General features: G+C 42.5%; 1 protein-coding gene across 10 annotated transcripts in view; it reads left to right on the forward strand.

Moving 5' to 3' along the window:
* The window catches only part of ADGRF5 (adhesion G protein-coupled receptor F5), a 103,272-nt gene that overhangs the window by 46,966 nt on the left and 40,526 nt on the right, over positions 1-15,780 (forward strand). For all 10 annotated transcript variants that reach the window (XM_081034279.1, XM_081034285.1, XM_081034287.1 and 7 more), the window contains exon 3: positions 6,578-6,632. In XM_081034279.1, the coding sequence (XP_080890405.1) occupies positions 6,578-6,632 (55 nt within the window). The remainder of the gene's footprint in view (positions 1-6,577; positions 6,633-15,780) is intronic.

Here is a 15,780-nt window from a genome sequence, read left to right on the forward strand (position 1 = left end):
TGAGAACCCTGAATCGAGCTGCCTTCTGGCTTTTATTGATGAACACATAAGGAAGTAGCATTGTTTTCTCCACGGTCTGCGAGTCTCATACGTCATACCCGAAAACTGATTCAAATCAATTACCCTTGCCTGCAAGCAGCTGGAATAGAAAGACCCATGATGTCTTAACAATTATGATATGTGCCTCCCCAGGGACAAATCCTTTATGCTAAAACTTATTGTTAAGAATGGAAGGACAAATGATGTTATCACATCACTGACTCACTTCCCACGCATGTTGCAGGAAGGAATATAGCCACATAGGCAGACGCTCTCCTTAGCCGGGGGAAGGTGGGGGGCTGTGCCCACCTCTATTGACCCCGTGAGTTCTCCTGGTGGTCCCCACACGGTTCTGCCTGGCTTGGGTTGTTCCTCCCGTGAGGAATCTTACCCGTCGTTGGCTGACTAACCATCTTTTGGGTGCCAAACAGAGAGACAGGAAGTGTAAGCACAAAGATAAAGCAAGGTCCCTGAAAGGAACACTGTCACACTCTTCTTTCTTTAGGGATAGGCACGAGGGGACAGACGGGTAGGCTGCTGCATGACAACTTCCCATTGATATAATTGATGGGGCCATAGATATCATCTAAGTTTTTTGCTGACAAAATTATCCAGTTTGTTTTGTCTTTCCGGAGTTAACGGGAGTTTAGCTTAACTAAAGGGTTGATAAGTACACTCTTATTTTGTGTGTGGGAATTATTCAGTTATTCTTTCCTTCGCTTACTCTTTACAGACAGAGAGTGTGTTAGAGGTTATGAATTCTTGGGAGACTGATGTAATTCTCTCTGTGTCTCAGTTTCTTCCTCTGTAAAACAATGATAGTAATAGTGCTGATTTCCTATGATTGCAATGAAAATTAAATTAGTTAACATTTATAAGATGCCTTGGAACAGTGGGTGGCACAGATTGAGTGCTGTATCACTCTTTGCTATTATTAGTTTTCATACTGTATTGGGTTTTTTTCCTACTGATTTTTTAAAAAGACAGTTTAGTGTCACTTTACTTAATCTGTCGCTATTGTTATAGCTTCATTGGTAGATTTCAGCATTGTGAAAATATCTCTTTTCCCCCTGCTTGGTACTTTTAAATTTTAATTCTTTGCCTTCCATTCCAGTTGTCAATCCTGTTTTGTATTTGTGTGTGCCTGATCTTTGCCCTTTATTATTATTTTTTTTTTAGACTTTAATATATCACTTTGCTTTAACGGTTCTTGTATAAACAACATGCGTTTAAGGCTTTTCTTCTTTTAAATCAACTCTGAGGAAATCTGACTTTGTGAAGTATAATTTATTTGCATTTAATGTCATATCTAAAATGCTTGATCTTACTTTCAGGATTTTGTTTTAAGACTTGATACACTTCCCATTTTCTATTTTTGTGTCTTTTATTGTTTAACCTGTTTTTTGGTTTGTTTGTTTGTCTTTTTTTATATCTCTCATGACCTGAGAGGTATACTTTGTGTGTCACTTCTTCCAAACTCCAGTGTGCAGAGTATATAACCCATGTAGTCCTGTGCAGCAGCTTGCTCATAGAGAGGAGAGAAATGTTGACATTTCCTGTGGATTCACATGGTCAATGCAGAGCTCTAGTTACTCCAGGAATGTGGGGAGAAAGCCAGAGCGTGAGGTGATCTCGGCCATGGGGTTAGCCTTGCCTCGGTTCCAGAGTTTCCTAGTGTTTGTGGCTACAGCAGTGCCATCCCACAGTACCAGGCTGGCGCTCATCACAGTGGCTTTAACAAAGCTACTCCATTTGCCTGGTGGTGCAGGCGGGGCAGGGGATACGCCACCGACTTCCCAGGATTGCTAGTAGAATTTGAACTTCACCTTCCTAGGTCCCACCACCACCCCAAAGGGCCCCATTTTTCCTCCCTAGATCTGCCTTCAAGATATACCTAATATCTTCATACAGCTGAAAGGCCAAAGACCTCCACTGGAGGGGTGCACCTGGGCCTGCCTTATCAGATTATACTACCCTAAGCTTCCTCTCAGCTCCCACACTGACCTCCCACCGTTTTAAATGAAACGTGGTGACCTTAAAAAGAACAACAACAAAAAACTGTAGCTTTTTCAAAATAAAATTTACCACGTTGACCAGTTTTAAGTGTATATAGTTCAGTCGTGTTAAATATATTCACGTAGTCGTGTAACCAATCTGCACAGCTTTTTCATCTGAAAATATATACCTATTTAAAAAAACCACTTTCCACTCCCCTTTCCCCCCCAGCACCTGACACAACCACCATTCTACTTTCTGTGTCTATGATTTTGACCACTTCGAAGTACCTCATATAAGTGGAATCACACAGTATTTGTCTTTTTGTGACCGGTTCATTTCCCTTACCATAATGTCCTAACAATGTATCTGTGGTAGTATGCGTCCAAATTTCCTTTCTTTCTTAAGATTGAATAATGATCCATTGTATGTATATCCCATGTTTTCTTTATCCACTTATCCATCAATGGATCCTTGGGTTGCTTTCAACTCTTGGTTGCTGTGAATAGTGCTGCTAAGAACATGGGTGTGCAAATATGGGGTGATGGGCTTTCCAAGTGTGACTGATGTAGCTTCTCAAACTTCAATGTGGGTATGAATCCACCTGTGGACCTTCTTAAAATGCAGATTTCAATTTAGGAAGTCTGGGGTGGGGCCTTGGCTGTTGCCGTTGTCCCAGTTGCAATGGCCCCACTTGGAGAAGCCAGGCTGTTGACTCTCAACTTCGCCTCAGCCCTGAGTCTGAAGCCTAGCTCTGACCCTCACTAGTTTTGCAAACTTAGTCACTTTTCTTCATCTCCCTTAACCGGTGTCCTCTACATAATATGAGCATGAATAGGAGCTCCTTCAGCAGTTTGCTGTGAGGATTAAACGTTCTCATACATGTATGTCTTAGCACAGTGACTAGCGCAGAGCAAGTACTTGAGATTTGGTAGTTATTTTTACTATTCTAGTACAAATACACCTGTGTTAATGAACCTATGCAAGGAGACATTCCAACAGGATCCTTGCTGAAACAGTTATTTAATGTGGAGGCAAAGATGTTAAATCTGGGATTCCAGGTCAAGACAAAAAGAAATGAGTAACAGGGCCTTGCCATGGAGAGGTGAGATCTGGTGACAGCCGGGGACTTTGGGGACCACCTTGCTTGTTATCAGGTTCCCCGGAAATTTTCTTTTCTACCTGTGAAATGCTACGTCTCATGACTGACTGATTGCCCACTCCTACTTCAGGCTGCCACCCCCATCTCCGTAGTTATTTGTAAAGTCATCATGTACAACAGGTGGAGCATTTCCTGGAGTTGGTCTTGTGTTTTCGGGCTGCAGCTTGGCCATCAGGAAATCCCCTCTGGACAGAGCTGGCCATTGTCGCTTAGACGCTCATCTGGGTACTGCTACATGAACAAGCAGAGGGAGTTCCAGCTAGAGGCTCTGTTGTCTTGGCTGAAGAAAATATTTAGCTGAGCACTGGGAGCCCCTGGCAGGATCTATGTTTTCTCATGAGATCTCAGCACCCAAAGTTTAAGAGAAAAGGCAAGTTCTGGAATCTCACAGTTCCCAGAACTTGGGTGACAGGAAGACTCAAGAGGGAAAGGCTAGCCCCCTGTGGGCCGCAGGCCAGCTGGACACACTGGTACACACCATTGCCAGAGACTGCACAAACGTTTGTTGTGCCTGGCACATTATTTTTCACAATGTTAAGAAACTGAGGCTTAGAATGAGTGTGTGACATTTCCAACCAGGAAGAGCGGAGGTGCTGGAATTCAGTTCTTGGTGTGACTCCAGCATTTGCCTTATTAAAAGCCAAGCCCCATGACTTGGCAGCCAGCCCTTTGTCCTTTCTCAAATCTGGGAAGACCAAGGGTAGTCACCACCGCCACAGGGGACCTCCTCAGAGGTTTTATTGCTTTCAGTATGGTTTTTCCCATATGATTGTGCGGCTCAAAATAGAATTTAGGTTATTCTCACAAAAAGTTGTGAATCCTCACTGGACACATAGAGGCAGTAGGTGACAAGAGTTGTGGAAGCTGCACTTTGCAAACATGTGCCCTGAAAGTTCGAGATAATCATTCTAAAGATTCAGGAAATAGTTAAAATACAGTGTTTCTCGAAAGGCGGCCTCACGTCCAAGGACGAGCTGATTAATCAGGCAGTTTTCTTCACTGCACCCCAGACCTACTAAGTCAGATTCAGGGGAGTGGAGGCAAGTGGTCCTGCCGCTCACAAAGATTTGAAATACTCAGCACGAGAGAACTGAAATGTATCTTGATTTGAGCATACACCTACCAGCCACAAGTCCTCAATTCTTTATTCCCACTGGAAAATGGAGAAAATGAAATCTCGACCTGGGAGAGTTGCCCAAAGGTGACTTCCAGTGGTCATCTTCTCCTGGGCCGACGCTCCCAACTGCAGCCCATGAAGAGTAGACAGAGAAAGCTTGCCAGTGGCTCCCCCCTCCGCACCCCCAGGCTTAGGGAGGATGGAGGCAAGGATATGCAAGGAAAGGACCTTCCCCTCCTCCTGGGCACAGAACCAAAGCGGGCTCCAGGGGAAGGTGGGCAGGAACCAGCGCTGTGCACTTGCTTCTTCCGCTCCTTCTGCACATTTCAGCACGGCTAAAATAACCTCACTGCAAATGAAGCAGCAACTGGGCTTTTAAACTTCCCATCATTCTCCATCATGCCTCTACTCATTTCTTCAAGAATGTTTATGAACTATCAGGTACACAATTTCTCCCCAATTCCTAAGGATGTTAATATTAGTCATTGAAAAGAAAGAGGGGCTAGAAGGAGGCAATAGAGAAAGAAAAAGTGCTAGATAAAGGGAGACTGGCTCCTGAGACAAATCCACAGTTTCCTGGGATATCTCCTGATAAGATGAGGCAAAGCCTGTGCGGACAGGGCAGACTGTGGAGCCAGACTAGCTGGGTTCAAATCCTGGCTCTGCCATTTAAAGGCTGTGTGACCTTTGCCAAGTTAGTTGACCTCTCTGTGCCTGTGTTTCTGATCAGTGAGTTGTGGATAATAACAGTGTTTGCATTTTAGGCTGTCGTAAGAACTAAATACGTTAGCACACGTCAAGTACTCAACAGTGCCTGACACACAGGGTATTGAGTACATCTTAGGAATTATTATTTTTGTTATCACTGTGATGTGAGATAACTAGAAAATAATGGTAGACGCCACAGATGGCAGAAGTTCAGCCATAGGTGGGGTTAGTAGGTGTGTGGAGTTCACGGTAAAGGATGAACCTCTGTGGGCAGGGGTTCTCTGGGGAGACTTCATAGAGGTGAGGCTCTTCTGTTGAGCCTCAAAGGGAGTTCAGACAGGGAAGCACATCATCGGAAAACCCACTTGGAGTCAGGGATGAACCAGGAGACGTGTGTCAGGTCAAGGTGACCAGCTGTGGATCTGGCAATGTCAATAAATGTCAGTTCTTAAACAAAGGACCCACGTGATGCTAGGAGATGAGCTTTATAGAGATGAAGCAAGAGGCCGTGTGCAGACAGAGGGATCCATGTAAATGGTGCCCCCAGAACCATCCGATGCCCTGTCCTGGAATAGCATTTCCGGTGTCACCAAAACTAGGCTCAGTGTTTTATATTTATTCATCCTTTGATCTTTGCAAACAACCTAATGAAGGAAGTTATTTTTATCCCTATATTATGAGTACTGAGGCACAGACAGGTTAAGTAACTTGCACAAGGTCACACAGCCATTTTATGGCAGAGCTCAGATTTGAATTCAATGTCTGCAGAGTCTTTATTCTTAACTATTGTATGCACTATTGTATGTATGATATAACCAACAATTATTAGGAGCTTGCTATGTGCCACATTGCAGTTTGCTTAATTCTCGTAACAATTCTACGAGGTCGGTACCAACACTATTCCATTTTACAGAAAAGAAAACTGAGGCTCAGAGAGGATAAATATATCCCTCAAAGTCACATAGCTAGTAAGTGGCACAGCCTTGCACCCAGGCAGTCTGATTCCGGAGCTGACTTGTGGCTCCTGCCACAGAAAGCAACAGTGGGATCCATCCGGGAGAAAAAAGACCGGAGAATGAGAAAATAATTTCTAAGCATGGAAAAATGTAAAATGGCCCTCATGTTGCAGAAATATTGGGGTGGGGACAGGCTGAGTGCCAAGAAGAGGTCGTGAGACTTGTCAAAAATGTCACTGGAATGACTCAGGGTTCAAATTTTAGGCAGAGAGAGCACAAGTTGTGAACACCATCATTTATATTTCTTGACAAGACGCAAACTGCCGGAACTCCAAGAACCTCAGATATGGTGATTTCTTCCAATCCTGGATCTAAAGTCTGGTCTATCAAAAGTGAATTCCCAGGTCACAGCACAGAGGCGACTCCTTTTCATTTTCCCGACTGTCGAGTTGCTGATTGCCTGACATCTACTGGGCACAAGGTGCTAACAGAATCTGCAACGCTAAACTTAGCTCTAACATTTTGGGGCATGTGAGCAGAAAGCTGTAGTGAAAAGCCATCTCTAACACTAACTGACACTTTTCTAAAATGTTCTTTCAGATTCTCCATGAGCATGAACTAGCAGGGGAAGAGCCACTAAGGCAAAAACGAGCAGGTATGTCAACTCTTTGCTTGGCCATCACTTCTAGTAAGTTCGATCAAATGACATTTGCTGCAACTTTTCAGAACACTGTGATCCACGTAATTCAGTCTCCAAGCATATCCGGGTTCAATTTCTAGAAGTAATTAAAAAGGAACTGCATTCTCAACTCTATCAAATGGCGTGAAACGGTCTTAGCAACACATCCAAATTCCCCTTTCCTTTCCCATCACTGCTCCTCATGTCCTGGTTATTTGCCTGTGCCTCTCTCCTCAGCTGCCCTCGACCATCACCAAAACGCCTGCTTCTCTACTCTCATCTCAGCAGCCTTTCCTTTTGCCTTTTGTTTTTTTTACCCCTTCTGTTTTCACTCATCATTTTATTTTGTAGATCAACTTAACCACTAGACTCAAGTCCTTTTCCTCTGTCTGTCTCCCACTCTAATTTTCCCATTGAATTCCAAAAAATGGTCTGGAAAACATAGTTCCACCCTTTGGAGAGTTGAGGGCAGCTGAGAGCTGTGAACACTCGCTCTTGCACGGCTCCTTCGTGTCCTGTGCTATGTGCAGGCCTCTAGGCAGATGTCAGTGTCTGTCTGTAAGCTGGCTTGTCCCAGGACCAGATCCTCCTAATTCCCTCACAGTAACCTTTCAAAAGCATCAATCTGATTCTGTTATTTCCCTGCATTTTCTTCATGGGCTCCCAATTGCCTTGGAGATCAAATCTAATCACCAGCTCGAGTCATACCGGACCCTGCATGCTTTTCCCACATGTTCTCCTATTCCCATTCACACAGTCAATGCCACCATCCCTCTTTGTCTGGGGGACTCCAACTCAAATCTCAGTTCACATGGGCTCCTGGCATGTACGGCCTTCCATCAAATCCCCAGACAGGGAGGGGCTGCTTTTCTAATTTCCCTTTGCCCTTGATACATTCCCATAGCATAACATTTGTCCCAATGCATTGTAATTATTTTGCTTCCTGTTTGTCATCCCTGGTAGACAAGAGCTCCCTTGAACTCTCTTCCTCTTTGTAGCCTGGCTTCTAGCCCAGGTTCTGAATAAATGAGTGAACAAATGAAAAGTGCATGTCTCTGTCATAGCTGCCCCTTTGTGAGTTCAGAGGATGCGTTCTTATTGTTAAGAGTCTGCTGGCCAAGTGGCTGTATCAGCTGTGTAGCAAGTAAAACTTCTTAACGATAGCTCTGTGATGGAATCATTTTCCAGGCATGCTGTGACTTGGTCTATTCAGTCCTGTGGTCTAAAAGAGATGCTGGGCCAAAGACAGCAGGCTCGCCCTGAGGTCAGGGTCGAGGTATCTGTTAGAGCCCCTCCCAGTATGGCAACCAGACCCAACGGCTGGGAAATGAGAATTTGACCTCATTTCATTAAGCTCCCAAAACGCTCATTGGAAGATCATGTCACTAATCATTTTCTCTTTCCTTCTCTTCTTTTTTCTTTTCCTTTCTCTTCTATTTCTGCTTCTACGTTCACCCGTGTTATATCCCTATGGGAGCTTCACTCCCCTTTTCTTTCCTCCTTCCTTCAATGGTCTGCAGTACAGACTAAACTGCCTGGGCTTTAACACAAGCATCATTACCTCTACCTCATTCTTTGAGCCCTCCTACACACCCTGACAGGAATAGGGCCAGAGGTATCCCCATTCAGTATTTTGAAAGACTTTTCTTTTTAAAGTCAAACACTTTGCTAGTGAATTCTAGCTCCAGGTTTCTGTCAGCTTCTTTTGGGGCCCAGGCTGTCAGCTTCCTCAGGGGCAGTTGGTGACGGTACAGCGATAAAAGTAACGTCTTCCTGCGCTTCTGAGCCAGGCCCTTTATGACCCACGGCAACAGCGTGAGAGGAAACCACTTCTACATCTAAGGATTGGACATTCCAAAAATTTTCCAGACGTGCTTTCATTAAAAACAATCAAGACAATGATAAATCACCATGAAAACATGTTTTCCATTTATTATATGTGGTCCTCTGGGATCTTGGGCCTCAACTCATCATCTGCAGAAGATGGATTGGCCTGGGTACTTTTACAAAATCACTGAAGTGAGAAATGGCCATGGAAAGGCCTGGGCGCTAGACTGCAGACACCCAAAATGTACGGTGTAATGAAGAGTCACTCTCCAGGGAAACTAGGAAAGAAAGCAGTAGGAGGGTTACACTCAGCAGAGACCGCACAGAGGTGTCTGTGTTCTGCTTGGTGTGTTAAGTAACTGAGGTGATAGGATTGGGCTCCGATTGTCAGAGTCGCATTCCCTTTTCTGTATACATACCTCTCTCTTTCTGGAGCTTAGTTCCAGAAAGGGACAAATAATGGTTCCAAGAGAAAGAGAATTCTCAAAAAACAATTTCCTGTTGAGGCACTGGACCAAGTCTTTAGGATTTGAGATAGAACTGTCTTTAAAGGTAGCATCAATACTCATATTTATTCTCAGAACACTGTGGACTCCTTTTAAATCACTTTGGTCATTTATATAGCTTCATTGAGCGCTTGAGATATATATATAGTATATGTACATGTATATCTCTCTCTATATCACATATGTATATATCACATATGTATATATCACATACTTATCACATACAAAAACACACATATATATACATACAAATATATATGTATAGCATATATATTACATATACAGCACATACACAGAGTGCCAAAAAGTATACACATTTTAAGAAAGGAAAAAACTATTAAAATTGTAATACTCAATATATACCAGTAACAAAAGATGAATACAAGTTACGTTTGACTTCTGCAATTACAAGAGATGCTCAAAGTGGTTACCATCAGTTTAATTTTAATACAGTTTTTTGCTTTCTTAAAATCTGTATACATTTTTTTGACGCCCTTTCTATATGTATCACATATATCACACACACACGTCATTTCCTCAGTGTTATTGAAAGCATTAAATTATATTGTGTACGTATCTTTTGAAAAAGGTTAATGTCATTATCTTTGAGAGGTTATTTATTTTTTGTCTACTTTAAAGTTTTTTTAATTAAAAACAAAGTCCATTGATTTATTTATAAAAATCACACTGTATTTGAAAAGGCCTCAATATCCCTGGTACAGAGAAGGTCGCACATAACTACTGAAGGCAGGAAGATGGATGCCATTATATGAGCTAGCATTTTAGGAAAACTATTTCAAAGCTATGGGAAGAGAAGTTTGCACGAAAACCCCAGAGGTCAGAGACAAGAATAAATGTGTGAGGGCTGAGTGAGTTTTGGGGAGCGGAGAGAAATAAGCATGGATCGAAGCATCCAGAATTGTCGGAATTGTGTCCTGATTACACCAGAAAGTGGATTCTAGACCAGCTGAGAGGCTGTCACAGAGAAGAGACGGATGGAAACCATCTGAAGTGAAAGTTAGCCAGATGGTTATGGCTGAGTGAACTAGACGAGGAAGTCAGTGCTTGGGAGACTCCCGGGGAAGCTCAGGTGTGTGGACCACCATTGGCACGAGTCCCTGGAGTGAAATAGAAGAGGCGCAAAGGGAATGCTTGCGGATGGCGTTTGGAGAAGTGGATCAAGAGGACCTGGAGACCAATCTGATGTGGGGGTGAAGGGGTGCGATGGCCACGTGACACTCCAGGAGTGCACAAACCTGGGTGACTGGGGGATGTGGAGGCCAGAGGTGGAAACTGGAGTTGGAATGAAAATCTTATTTTGGAGGTTTGCCAATACACTTAAAGTTTCTCTTAAGGGTATTATCCTTCACAGGAGACTGAAAGTCAAAGTTATTGGTTAGAGTCACACAAATGTGACGTCTATGTCACTTTGTAAAATTCTCTATGCCAGGTTTCTAATGAGTCTTCCACCCTGGCTGAAGAGTCCCCATGGGTTTTTCTTTGGCTTCCAAAGGAATGGTTAGTAGGAGACAAAATGCCAAGAAAAGGGGATCGAGGACATCCTAACCCTGCACGCTTACCTTTTTCACATCTGGTTAGTGAGAACAAGGATTCTGCTAGTTTGGGTTGCTGGCTGCCAGTGCAGAAATCCTGAATGAATTTGCAGATCTGGAAGCCCAAGTGTGCTGGCGCTTTGGGATCTGGGTCCAGGAAATGCTGTGCATTTTCCAGGTTGAGGAACAGATTTGGGGGTGTTCATGGCTTTCATCTTTCTTGTGACAATATGTGGCCTTTAGTGGTCTGAGGAGGCATTTAGTGGTGGCAGAGTAAGAGGAGAAGGCTGGGTGCTCTTGGCCTGCTGTTTGGTTTTAGGGTTGACCTCGAATGTTGGGAGTGATTTAATATTCTGATTAGTGTTGTTTGTTTGTTAACTATCTCAAAGGGGCGAGCTGACTGGAAGAGCATTAGTTTTTCTTGACCTATCAGCAGACATCTGCATGCGATATAATCATTACATTTTTTTGTCATCGGGATTATTATTTCTACCTGCTGTTTCAGAATGGCTATTATATGCCAGACAGTTTGCTAGGAGTCTTCATGCAGTATCCCAACTCCTTCACAACAATTCTGCAAAGAAAATATTACCCTAATTTAAAGATAAGTGAAATGTGGCTCACAAAGGTGAATGGCCTGCTCAGGTAAGAAGGCATTCCACCCCACTCTCTCTGGCTCAAAGGCCATAGTTTTCAATATCTACTTCTAGCCTGGGAGGTTTCACATGGTTCTTGGAGCAGCTTGGTAGAGTGAGGAGCTGTGGCACCACTATCTTCATCTTACTGGGAAAAGAACTTATGTGGGGCTGGCTTTGGTGATTTGGGTATATGATGAGCCTGTAGAATTGATTCTTTCCCCTAGACTTCACATCCCAGTGTTTTATGACACAGGGCTGCCCCTTCTCCTCCATCCATACCCGCCAGGTAAGACACAGCGAGGGGTTCTGGCGGTTTACCCCTGTGTGAACAAACCTTGCTAAAACTTAAACAGAGAACAGGATCCTGTGACTATCTGCTGACCATTGCCCAGTAGGATACAATGATGCCGGCAAATTGCTACCTACTAGAACATGTCAAGAAACAAACGGAAGAACAGGCATCTCTTGATACCCGCTACAGAACTAAGGGGGGAGAAACAAGAAAGCCAAATCCGGTGATAAAGAAGTATTGTCCCCTTTAGTCAAGAGAAAACTACAACCAACCTTGTTTCTCTTGGGTGAAGTCAGCAGGCTTCATTCTTTTGCAGGTGGGAGATTAATGTATGTGTCTTCCTAGGCTCCAACTTTTGAGAGTCCATAATTCTCATTAGAGTTGCCAAGCAAAAATAGTATTGTTTGCTTTAAGAGTTATGATTAAGGCAGAACTTCTTGTCGCAGTTTGTGGCCAAGTTTCCAGACATGTCTCTTTAAGATAAGTGCTGTGTGGCTGGCACTAATTGGTGGGAAAGAAGAGGGGAAATCCTGGCTGGTTGGTGTGTGCCTCTAGGCCTGGCCTGCAGATAGGCCTCCTTCTGTGACACTGATGACAGCTGGAATGTGCTACCTTTCACTAGGGGAATCGGTGAGTCAGAAAAATTCAAACAAACAACACCTGGGCAAAGGAGCCTGAGAAAAAGAAAACATATTAAACTGTCTGGACTCAGATTGTCCGGAGGCAACAGAGCATAGAAGAGGCTGTAAAATGCACACTTGCAGAGAAGTGGGGGAACCATCCTCTGTTTCTTCTAGGTCCCTGGTAGCCTGGGGCAGACAAGAAGCGTCACTTTCCCGAGTTCTGAAATCCTCAGGTTTGGAAGAGAGGAGGGGGACAAGCTTTGGCATTTCTATCCCAAACTGTAGGCTTGTCTAAGAGCTGTGAGCAGAATGTGCCCTGTGTCCCCAGAACCTGGCCAAAGTACCTGGCCAGTAGGCACTCAATACATATCGTGAAGTCACTTATAAGTCAAAAAATCAAGGAATAAACTTTGCAAAGTTTAAAAATCCAGTGGGTCACAATATGTTTTTCCTCACTGTAGATTGCAAAAGCATTTATTATGTTGAATCAAAGTGAACAAAGGTTTAGATAATTCTTCCATGTGTTATGAATAGTTTTGTCTTTAAATTTGATTTGATTTTAAAATTTACTTTGGGTATTGCACGCTGAGTTCTAAAAACCCGTTTAATAATAACACCTCATAGTTTTATGATACTTTAGGGGTTTATAAAATGTTCACTTTTTAAAAAAAATCTTCTTCCATTTGAGTTGTGGCAGGTTTTGGTTAAAAGAAAATGCACTTTGGAGTCAGAAAAATGGGGCTTCAAATCCCAGCTCTAACATTTGGTACCCATGTGGCTCCAACTATTAGACCTCAGTTTTTTTACCTGCAAAATGGGGGTATCACACTGTCCTCAAGGCCCTGGAAACTACCAGGATAAATGGCAGCTGCTATTATTATTATTATTTTTATATTGATCACATTGGATCCATCTGGTATCACTGCAGAAAAAGGTGAGCAGTATCAGCTCCGTCAAGGCAAAAGAGGAAAAATAAGAGTAAGCAAATCCACTTGGAAACTGCCTGATTGTTTGCCCCCATGGAAGCACTAGCAGATGGTGTTTGAAAACGAAAAGCAAAGCTAAAGCCAAGAATAAAGTTATGTGCTAATATTGGCTCCCCAAGATTACCTTCTCAGTTTCCTCATTTGGATTAGAACATTAATTCCCAAACCTGCTTGATCACTAGTAGCACCAGTGGCAATTGAAAAAAACTACAGATTTCTGGGGATAACCCATAAAGATCCTACTTTGGCTCACGTGGGTTGAAGCTCCAAAATATCCATGTATGTAGAATTCCCTAAGTGTGTATAATCATCTGTCAAGGGTGGGCACCCTGGAATAGATGATTTCCAAGGGCAGACTTATAGCTTTCTGAGTTACTGTGGTATTTTTGAGCCTCTTTGCAAGAACTGACCATTTTTCAAGGAGAAATTTCCCTCTCTATTAGAGGTTTCCCATTTTATCAATCTCTAGGGAGAACTGATGCGCAGACTGAGGGTGGTTCTGTAACTCTTTTAGAAGTTATTAAAGAGCATAAAAAGTGGACGAGGGACAGAGGCTGCTGCTTTATCTAAGCGTTGTGCAAATCCCATAGACAGGAACTCCCTAAAGTCACAGGCACTTTCCTCTTGTATTTTAAGCTTTTGGCTCAGCTCCTTGGAAGATTTCAGGGAAGAACTAACTGCCTTGGTTTTAGAGGGGAATGATGACATCAATAAATCACCATGTGCTTTTGAAGCACATGCTTGTCCTACAATTATGTGTGTCGAGCACGGAGAGGTGTGCTCAGCGATATTGATAGGCACGACCCTCAGGCAGGCACTGATGTTGTGTTAGGGTCAGACTCTGCGATGAGACAATACGGATGATGCAGTGGGTGATATGGGATTGTTATTGACCTCACTCATCTCCAAAGCAGCTCCCGTCCAGGAAATCCTGTTTACATTCACAGGGGGAGTGGATACGGATGGACCACAGCAAAGAAGATCCTGGAGCTAGGAATCTCTGGAGAATATAAACATTACTTTTCAGGAAAAGGACTATGTTCTAAGACAGACCTTGTAAATACGCAGCCGCCCTCCTTGTAGATGTTCCCAGTGGGCCATAGTCTGTGTCCAGATTTCGGATCACACAAATTAAGACACGCAGTTCTTTTTGCAGGAAGCTTGTTTTCATCTCGAAACTATTTGAGAATCAGAAAACCCAAAACCGAAACAAAACAAACAACAGGAAATTTGAGGCAATGCCATAGTGTCATGACAGACTGAGATTCCACATTGAGTTTTAAAAGTCACTTTGTTCTACAGTAAATGCATTTTTTATGAGGAGAAAATATACCTTCAGGTGCAGTCTTAATTTTAAAAAAATATACCCAGACTTTTTTAGTTAAGTTAATTACATCAGGTTGAACGATGTTAAAATGAAATAATTCTCAACAAGCTTGATGAGTAAAACCAGCCTCATAAGACAAATACTATAGTTTGCAACTCAAAGTGAACAAACATTATAGCTTTCTACTATAAACATTTATCAATTGGAGTTTCCCATACTAAACTTATTCTATTTTAGTGTTTCACATAATTAATCATTGTAACATTTAAGACAAATTTTGCAATATAATAGGAGACATTCTTTGCCCTTTTAGAAAATACGAGACAGAGAATTTTAATTTTATGGTAAAGTATGCATCATAGATCCAGGTTTTACTTAAAATTTAAGGTAACAGTTTTGCAGGTATTCACTTATTTTTGCCTTATTTGACTGAAAAAATAAAATAGGCCACAATTAGCCTTCTCAATGCATCTATGTAAAAAATTTTCCTGTTCTTTGAAGGTTCTTCTCTAGGGGTTCCCGAGTCCATGGCTTTGCTCCAATTATATGTTTCTGCCAAGAATAAGCCAACGATTCTGGCAGTGACAGAGAGGTACATTTGTAACTCAGCTCAGGAAGTCATAGGCTTAACAAAACTTGGTTGGGCCCCCATTTATTATGTGGTGAGCTCCATGCCACATGGAGTAAGTGAGGCCTTGAGAAGTGAAAGAAAAAGCCCCTGCCCTTGAGAAGTTTACAACTAGTGGACCAGACATGATGTAATCTAGGAAACTATGAAAGAACATTTGTATACATATGAAATATATGTATATGTACTTGTATATAGTCTGCCTTGCCTTCGGTGGGCATGTATTGGGGAGCAGATGCATCTAGAATGCCAGCCAGTCAACCAACCGGGAGACAATTTGGAAAAGCTGTGAAGAACTGAAGACCTCTTTTATTTTACTTTCCAATTTACCAATTTCACTTTTGTTGAGCACCGATCATGGACACCACAGATACAGAAAAAGAACAAAGAGCCACACTGTGTGCATAGACTAAGAGCAAAGGGAATTCACTACTGTGTTTCCCCGAAAATAAGACCTAGCTGGACAATCAGCTCTAATGTGTCTTTTGGAACAAAAATTAATATAAGACCCGGTATTATATTATATTATATTGTATTATATTATATTATATTATATTATATTAAAGACCTGGTATTATACTAAAATAAGACTGGGTCTTCTATTAATTTTTGCTCCAAAAGACTCATTAGAGTTGATTGTCTGGCTAGGTCTTATTTTCGGGGAAACACGGTAGTTGACTTTTCCCAGAAGTCTTCCAGTTATGCAAAGTTCAGCTCTTCAAATACATGCATTGAATGGTGTTT

This window comes from Rhinolophus hipposideros (genome assembly GCF_964194185.1).
Source record: "Rhinolophus hipposideros genome assembly, chromosome: 3".
Lineage (NCBI taxonomy): Eukaryota > Metazoa > Chordata > Mammalia > Chiroptera > Rhinolophidae > Rhinolophus > Rhinolophus hipposideros.